The sequence below is a fragment of the Blastomyces gilchristii genome, assembly GCF_000003855.2.
Source record: "Blastomyces gilchristii SLH14081 genomic scaffold supercont1.5, whole genome shotgun sequence".
NCBI classification, from domain to species: domain Eukaryota; kingdom Fungi; phylum Ascomycota; class Eurotiomycetes; order Onygenales; family Ajellomycetaceae; genus Blastomyces; species Blastomyces gilchristii.
Window position 1 is genome coordinate 1151770 of NW_003101678.1, and position 8163 is coordinate 1159932.

Consider the following 8163-nt stretch of genomic DNA (forward strand, 5'->3'; position numbering starts at 1 on the left):
AAAAAAAAAAAAAAAAAAAAAAAGTTAAGCAAAAAGTTGTCTACAGTGCTTTATTATGCTATTTTCTTTAGTGTGAATACTACCCGCCGCTCGCCCTCTTTCACATACAAGAAATAGTTACTCTCTATATTTTTAATATTCTGAAGTCGTGCAGTCGTGTAGGATCAAAATGAAAAGACAAATGGAAAAATTAAACAAAAAAAAAAAAAAAAAACAAAAAAGCCCCGTCTTCCGGGAAAACACTCTCTCCACCTTTTCACCCCCAAATAACAATCATGGATAAGGGAGGAGAAAGAGAGAGAGAGAGACTCCACGCCAACGCCTCCTCCACACGCCTAGCCACTTAGCGGCTATCTATCTTCTTCGAAAGCTCTCCCCCGCCCCCCCCCCCCCCTTTTTTAAATCACACACCCACTGTTATTTAAACCGCCAACTTCTCCAGCTTCTCCTCGACACCATCAACATCCTGTTTTGGCGCAGCAGCGCCGCCGCCGGGGTATCTGCTTCCCTTATCCTTGGGTTTCTTCTTTTTCTTTTCCGGCTCCGGTGGGGGTGGATATGCCTTCTTCTCGACCTCTTGCCAGTCCGGGTTAGCTTGGAAGGCGGCCTGGACGGGTGCGAGGAGTTTGTTGAGCGCGGTTGTTACGGCGGCTTTGAGGAGTTGGGGGGTTAACTGGATTTGTTTTTATCGGGTTAGTAAAAAATGTTCCTAAAGAAGGGTTTGGTGGGGATGAAGGATGGGTAATTGAGATATGTAGACGAGGAGGGGGAGAAAAACAACGGGGAAGAAAAAACCCCACCCTATCCGCGCGATAATCCTTCTTCACCTCCTCAATATCCCCGTAAACAACCTGACCGCCCTCCTCCTCCGTCCTCTCGACCACAAAGGTCCCCTTCCCATCCGCGCTCTCCAGCGCACTAACAGGGAACAACACATGCTCCACAAAACTAATAATCCCATTCCCCTCCGTCTCCCTCGGCATCGCAAACGCCTTCCTCAACTTCTTCTTCACCGTCTCCGGCGTGTCCAGAATGTCAATCTTAGAATCCGGATCCGACGCCGACATCTTCCCGCCCGCCAGCCCAGGCACCATGGGGCTCATTAGGTGCGCGCGCTCCTTGTAGCCAATCCGCGGCAACGTCTCCAGCGCCAGCGTGAAGATCTTCCGCTGATCGACCCCGCCAAACTGCGCGTCGACGTCCAGGTGCTCCTCATCCAGCGCCTGCATGAGCGGGTAGATCAGACCGGACAACGGCGCGTTGTCAACCTGCTTCACGACCTCCGCGCCGGCCTTCTTGGCATCGTGCTCGGTCACGACGCTGCTAAGGCGGAACAGGTCCATGGTGTATTTGGGGGAGAGCTGGAAGTCGCTGCCGAGGACGAACTCCAGTTTGTCGATGGGGACGTGGATGGCTTCGAGGAGGGCGGTGATGACGTAGCGGTAGTATTTGGCGCGGAAGTTGACGAGGTCGATGGGCGCTTTGAGGTTGTCGAGGAACCCGTGGATGTCTGCGAGGAGGATTTTGACATGGCAGCCTGCACGGAGGAAGTGGGCGAGTTTTACGATGGGGCAGAAGTAGCCGCAGTGTGGGCGGCCGGTTGTTGCGGTGCCTGTTGTATGTTGTTTTTTCAATTTTATGGAACTTTGATTTAGTTACTTACTCAGGCATTGGAAAGGATTGGCACTCTTGAAAGATATTATATCTATTCATGCGAATGGTGGGGGTTGTCAAATCATACCGAAATACACCTTTAATGGGCGGTTCTGTCGCAGGATGACATCTTCAATAAGCTCTGGCTTCAATACTTCTTGAAGATTGTGGTAGATCAAATCGACCTTCTCTTGGGGAGATAATTCTTTCGCCATCTTTTTTTTGTCCTGTGGGAGAGGCGAAGAGCGCGGCGGCGGAGGCACAACGGGGAGACGAAAAAGCAACAATATAAAAACTGCGGGGAGAGTATGTTAGTGGTCACGTGATTCGTAGTGAATTAATCTTTTCTCTCTCCAACTCCAATTATCTATCTGATTATCTGAGGAAGATAGGATGGAAGAGATCTAAGGGAAATACGATACTCAATTGCTTCGAGGATGTCGCTACAGAAAAGAAGCTTGGGTGAAAATCAGCTGAACTGTGTTTCATGTTCATGCACAAGATAAATGCGCATTTCGGCATTATCTCAGCGGGCTCAGACCCTCTGGCTCGGTTTGAACGGGTTGCAGCATTATTATTAACTAATCCGGCATGACACTAACCTACTTTTGATACAAGTCATGTGCTCAGAGCAATCCTCGCCAGAGGGTCTGAGAAGAAATGGTTCCATCTTTCAATGAAGATTCCTGAGTGATTTTTCAGATTCTTCAACTTTGACTTTCTATTACTATATACCCACATATCTTTGAGATTTGAAAATCACCTTAGCTTATAGCTAAAGAGAAGAAGAATAGAAATATTTCTTTAATATTTCAAAAAAATCTATATTTAAGATAGATGTATACTCTTGAAAATGATCATATTTTTTGATCTCAGAATTTCTAAGAGCTTTTTTTTGTATGAGAAATTGGATTAAAATTCCTGTGTTCAAAAACACACTGGTCAACTTTGAGATGATACTTCTATTCTAAGAACTTGAGATATGAATATAAAAATCAGATACATCATGAGAATATTGTTATTCTAAGGTTCTAAGGTGATACAGAAATAATGAATCTATGAAGTTGAGTTGAAATTCTCTTTCATACTCAGGATACTGAGTAAATTGTTCCTGTGTTATTAACAACTAGGAACTGTTTCTTAGATGCTTTGCAAGATATTATCACTCACATGACCTGATTTTACTATTTGGGTTAGCTTATTGCTTATTTGAGGTTAGCTCATGACATAATCATCAATCCAGTGTTAAAACAGCAATGAATATCTGGAGAAGCGTCTGAGCTTGCTGAGATAATTTCGGCAGTAACATAATTAAATCAACCACCTAACTAACTTACGTGGGTGGGACTTGGTGTTGATGTTTCGGAACATCAAATACAGGTTGGGGATCTTCCAAAATCAAGAAGATTGGTGCATAGGGCTAGGTCTCTTCACCTTACAATTTGTATGGCAATTTGACCCGGGGTTGTGGTGTGGTAGGGGTGGACGGGGGAATATCCCACGCGGGGGCTTCGAACCACGTTTGGTTGAATAACTCCACCACCAGACGGGGTATGCGGTCGGCGTTGGGGTCAAAATGCTCGTATGATCGAGGGCTGTTCGATGGATCTATCGGCGGGTTCTTATTCGAAAAATTGAGCGAGTTCGTGGTGGGGCGGTTGTTGCATGTTGAATATACAATTAAGATACATCATCTATAACTACGGACTCCACAATCAAATCTCGCTAGTTTGTGCTCTGTTCGACAAACCAGTTGCCTTTCCTCTCCAAGAAATTGGGCAAAATGCAGCTGTAGTTTTTCCCAAGTATATATATGTCGGAGTGCAACTAACTGGTTATGAAGACCAAGGCAGAGTTATGAGTGCAGAGTGTGAGTGTGGGGACTCCATTCCTCGGGTTCCTGGTCTAGTAGTTATTGGCGTTTGAAAAGAGCGACAGGAGTGTTGTTTCGGGAGTTCCTGTGCACAGCCAACGATTGGCCCTCAATTACCCTCATTTTTCTACGGAGTACAGAGAGCCAAAATCGCAGTCAAATGGTTGGTGGTAAATATCTCGATTTGCGGGTTGTAGATTCTTGCCAAATACATGTAACCACTCCGCCACGACTACTCCGTATAGCCCGCATGTATACCGAATGAGAACAATCATATGCCAAAATAGTTTAGAAAAAACCTAAGGGTCTAAGTTACAAGGGCCCGAAATTTCTAATTAGAATCGTTTATCGTTGGAGTTACCTTAATTAGCGCCATGGGTTGTGCCAAGACCTTTTGCGGCCCTCCCCTTGTCAATATTTTATATTTTATCAGACAATGCTCCATCCCTCCCATTGCATTCCAGGCCCAGCGGTAACAGAAAACTACCCTTCAATACCCCTCTTCCTTCCAATCGACATGGCACCGCGTCGAAAGCCAAACGTCAGAAAGGTTGGGCCGCAACCTTCAGTGCGACAAAGTCAAGGTGGGCTGTTCACACTTATTTATTCCCTACTTTGACTAACCCTCAATAGAGAAGCGGCCACAAGGAATCAAGAAATACCAAGTGCAGAAAGTGGTTCGCAAAAGCGCGCGTCTGGAACAATTACAAGTGCGAGCTGTATCCAAGGACAGGAGCACTGAACAAAGACAGCCATCCCCCTCTTTAGCAAGCAACCTTCCAATTAAGTCCCCCCAAAAGGTACAAACCATTCCGCAAGACGGAAACCAAAAACGGAAACGGCCACAAGAAGCCAAAGATCGACTTCAAAATCCAGGAAATCTCTTCCAAAAGCGGCCGCGAACATCCCGTTTAAGCTCCACTGTTAAGAACATACCTAGCCAGGAGGCGACGAGCAACGTCAGCGGGATCGAGATTAGTCCTATCCGTTATTGGATTCAGACAGGACATTGGCCCAGGAAAGATTCCAAGCAAGGCAGCAGTATGAATTCTCTGCTTGCTAGAAAGAAATCTACCTCTTCTCTCCGCCGCAAAGGATCAGAATCGAGTGCGGCGACGCCAAGTGATGAGAAGCCAAGAGAGGAAAAGAGTGCGCCGTATAAACATCGCCGCTACGAGATATTGCTAAGAACAAAGGGAAGTTTTATGCGTGACTCTGATACAGGCATCACGGATGAGAGCATACTGCTATACCAGTCCCTACTTGACACTGAGCAACTTGTCCCCACTGATTCGAGATTCCAGGATGATCTATTCACAAAAACTTGCGAGATGGTACGTCTTAGGAACGAAGCCAAGGTCATTATGGATATTGGACAGTTAATTGTTCCTTCCGCGGAGACTCTGGCTCTTTATGGGGCTACCAACCTCGACATCTTGATTGAGGGTTTCAATGAGGCCTGGAGCAAATGCATTCCATTTTACGGTCCCTGTCCGCAGCCCGATTATTGCGTGGGATTCAGGCAGTCTGCATTCACACATGGCCAACTTGAAAAGCTCCAGCCTTTTATAGGCAGTTGGACTCATACTTCCTTACTTATGGCCACGGACACCATGTATTTTCCGTTTCTGGCATGCGAGGTAAAATGTGGTGAGGTTGCGCTTGAGGTAGCGGACCGGCAAAACGCCCACAGCATGACCGTAGCGGTGAGAGGTGTTATTGAGCTTTATAGGGCTGTGAAGCGTGAACAGGAGCTTCACCGGGAAATCCTTGCTTTCTCAATCTCGCATGATCATACTACAGTGAGGATCTACGGCCACTATGCCCTAGTCAAAGAAAAGCAGACTACCTTCTACCGCCGCCCGATTCGCAAGTTTGATTTCACAGAACAAGATGGCAAGGAGAGATGGACGGCATACAAATTCACCAGGAACATCTACGATATATGGATACCAACCCATTTGAAAAGAATACACTCAGCAATTGATCAGATATCCTCTGAACTGGATCTTGATGTCTCCCAGACCGAACTTCAGTTCTCTCAGCGGTCAAATGCTGAATCCTTTGAGGATGAAGACCGCCAATCAAGCTTCATCGGTTCAGCAGATATCGCCCCATCTACCTCCTTCACTCAGGTGCCTGAGCAGCCACCCAAGCAATTCAAAAAGCCAAGGAAGAAGTAGTCATGCTCAGATACATACGGAGAAAGGGCTTCTGTTAAACAGATTTGATAAACCTGTCTCGAATAAAACTATGAAATCGTTGTGTCGAATTGGTGATTCCCCAAATAGCAGATGTTCCGGGCCACCTAGATAGTAATCCCTGTTTCTCCTGTCCAACTCAAAAGTGGCGCAAACGGGATAGAAAGATATCTGCGTGTTTGGGAGCTGGAGGGCTCCAGGGTGGGGGGATGTTGAGTCCGCCATATGTCGCGTTCATCTTCCCTTCATTGTCTCCACTCCAGGCCCACCCCTCAAATGAACCCCAGCATTTGCCATTTCACATCGAAACCCTTACAGGATAGCGGGGTACGACTGAGTGGTATTCCAGACACCATACAGCCCCGGCGCTAATTTCGGCCAATCACATGTGCCTAACGGGGCAATATTGATATTGAGGGAGATTTTTGACAGGATGTTCAGTGATGGTGAGCTGAGGGAGAAACTCAGATCACACCTCCGGCATTTTGAGAATCTGGCTGTCAGACAGGGAGTTGAGCAGGATGGCTGGGTCTCTAAAGATCGCTGGGAGAATGTGAAGGAAGCTCTCCATCTTTCTCAGCATGTCTTGCAGATTTTCCCCATCTCTTCCCTCATTTATTCTCAGATCTTGCAAGATTTTCATCCGTTACAGCTACTTTTATTCCTCATCTTCCCACGTGACTTTTGGTTCTGCCTGGCTTGTCAACTTCTTATCTCAGCAAGCTCAGACACTTCTCCAGATATTCATTACTGTTTTAACACTGAATTGATGATTATATCATGAGCTAACCTCAAATAAGCAATAAGCTAACTCAAATAGTAAAATCAGATCATGTGAGTGATAATATCTTATAAAATATCTGAGAAGAAATAGTTTCTAATTATTAATAACACAGAAATAATTTACTCAGTACTCTGAGTATAAAAGAGAATTTCAACTTAACTTCATAAATTCATCATTTCTGTATTATCTTGAAATCTTAGAATAATAATATTCTGATGTTGTATCTGATTTTTATATTCATATCTCAAGTTCTTAGAATAGAAGTATTATCTCAAAGTTAACTAGTATATTTTTAAACACAGAAATTTTAATTCAATTTCTCATATAAAAAAAAGCTCTCAGAAATTCTGAGATTAAAAAATATAATCATTTTTAAGAGTGTACATCTATTTTAAATATAGATTTTTTTAAAATATTAAAGAAATATTTCTATTTTTCTTCTCTTTAACTATAAGCTAAGGTAATTTTCACATCTTAAAGATGTGTAAGTATATAGTAATAAAAAGTCAAAGTTAAAGAATCTGAAAAATTCTTATAAATCTCAGATATCTTCATTGAAGATGAAATCTTTTCTTTTCAGACTCTCTGATAAGAATTACTCTAAGTATATAACTTGTATTAAAAGTAGATTAGTATCATGTCAGATTAATAATACTGCAACTCACTTAAACTGAGTCAGAGAGTCTGAGCTCACTGAGATAATTACCTCTCACGGGAAAAGATATGATGAAGATGATAGTGTTTCTCTACACAGCTAAGTTATTATTATAACTATATTACAATTCAGGTTGCTCAATTTCAGTTATAAGAAAAGATAGAAAGTAGAAAACTTAACCTTGCTAAGTGCATTACTTAATCTCATTATGTAAGCTGATCTTGTAAATGTGACCTGTGTTACTATCTAATCTCACTCAATATATCTTTTCTTATAATTTGAAATTACTTAATTATTTACTATCAATTCTATAATCAATTCTTAATTAATTGTAAAACAATTTTTAATTAATTATAAAATAATTCTTCTCTTATTATAACTTTTATATATGAAGAAGACTTTACTAATTTTATTAATAATTAATTTAATACTGAAATTATTCTTAAATTTAATAATAAAGTAAGTATTTATATAATTTACACTGAATTGATTATCAACTGATTTTCAATCAATTATTAATTACTTAAATATACAGATTGAATTTATTTTTATTACTGTAATTAATTATCAATTAATTCAGAATTAATTTAAAACTAATTTAAAATTAATTTAATACTTTAAATATTTTTATCTTAATATATTTTAAAATTCTGTAAAATATCTCTTTATATTCTATATGAATTTTTCTATTTATTTAATTGATTATAAATCAGTTATACATAGACTGGCCGCCGGGATCATGAATTTCACGTTTGATTTCATTTGATCTGATTCTATACATTTCTTGGCGTGAATCCCGCTGGGACTGGCTATCAAAAAAACATGTAAAGTGACTATATATCAGATCTTAAAATGAAATCATGACTTGAAAAAAATGAGAAAGTGATTTCATTTGATCTCATTTAGTCCCATTCTTAGCATAAAGTTACTATTTTTAGACATTTTAAGGTTTTTTTAGACTATTTTTAATTTTTTAAAAAGTAACACTTTTTGATAA

The 8163-nt window shown here is 41.5% G+C and overlaps 2 protein-coding genes across 2 annotated transcripts; one reads left to right on the plus strand and one right to left on the minus strand.

Moving 5' to 3' along the window:
* Positions 1-23: 23 nt before the first annotated feature.
* BDBG_03326 (tyrosyl-tRNA synthetase) lies at positions 24-3800 on the minus strand. Its single transcript, XM_031721197.1, has 4 exons — positions 2991-3800; positions 1742-2110; positions 801-1612; positions 24-673 (listed from the first exon to the last, which is right to left on the minus strand). Exons 2-4 carry the CDS (start codon positions 1866-1868, stop codon positions 422-424), a joined length of 1191 nt encoding a protein of 396 aa, XP_031577666.1. The 5' UTR covers positions 1869-2110; positions 2991-3800; the 3' UTR covers positions 24-421.
* A 225-nt stretch (positions 3801-4025) lies between these two features.
* Positions 4026-6833, plus strand: BDBG_03327 (uncharacterized protein). Its single transcript, XM_002626117.2, has 3 exons — positions 4026-4110; positions 4160-6561; positions 6624-6833. Exons 1-2 carry the CDS (start codon positions 4044-4046, stop codon positions 5707-5709), a joined length of 1617 nt encoding a protein of 538 aa, XP_002626163.1. The 5' UTR covers positions 4026-4043; the 3' UTR covers positions 5710-6561; positions 6624-6833.
* Positions 6834-8163: the final 1330 nt, after the last annotated feature.

Excerpts from the sequence above, each read along its gene's own strand:
- BDBG_03327 (XM_002626117.2), top strand. The coding sequence starts at position 4,044 with ATGGCACCGCGTCGAAAGCCAAACGTCAGAAAGGTTGGGCCGCAACCT. Across the intron at positions 4,111-4,159 it reads TTCAGTGCGACAAAGTCAAG|AGAAGCGGCCACAAGGAATC; the intron begins GTGGGCTGTTCA and ends AACCCTCAATAG.
- BDBG_03326 (XM_031721197.1), bottom strand. The coding sequence starts at position 1,868 with ATGGCGAAAGAATTATCTCCCCAAGAGAAGGTCGATTTGATCTACCAC. Across the intron at positions 1,613-1,741 it reads CCCATTAAAGGTGTATTTCG|GCACCGCAACAACCGGCCGC; the intron begins GTATGATTTGAC and ends AACATACAACAG. Across the intron at positions 674-800 it reads AGGATTATCGCGCGGATAGG|TTAACCCCCCAACTCCTCAA; the intron begins GTGGGGTTTTTT and ends AAACAAATCCAG.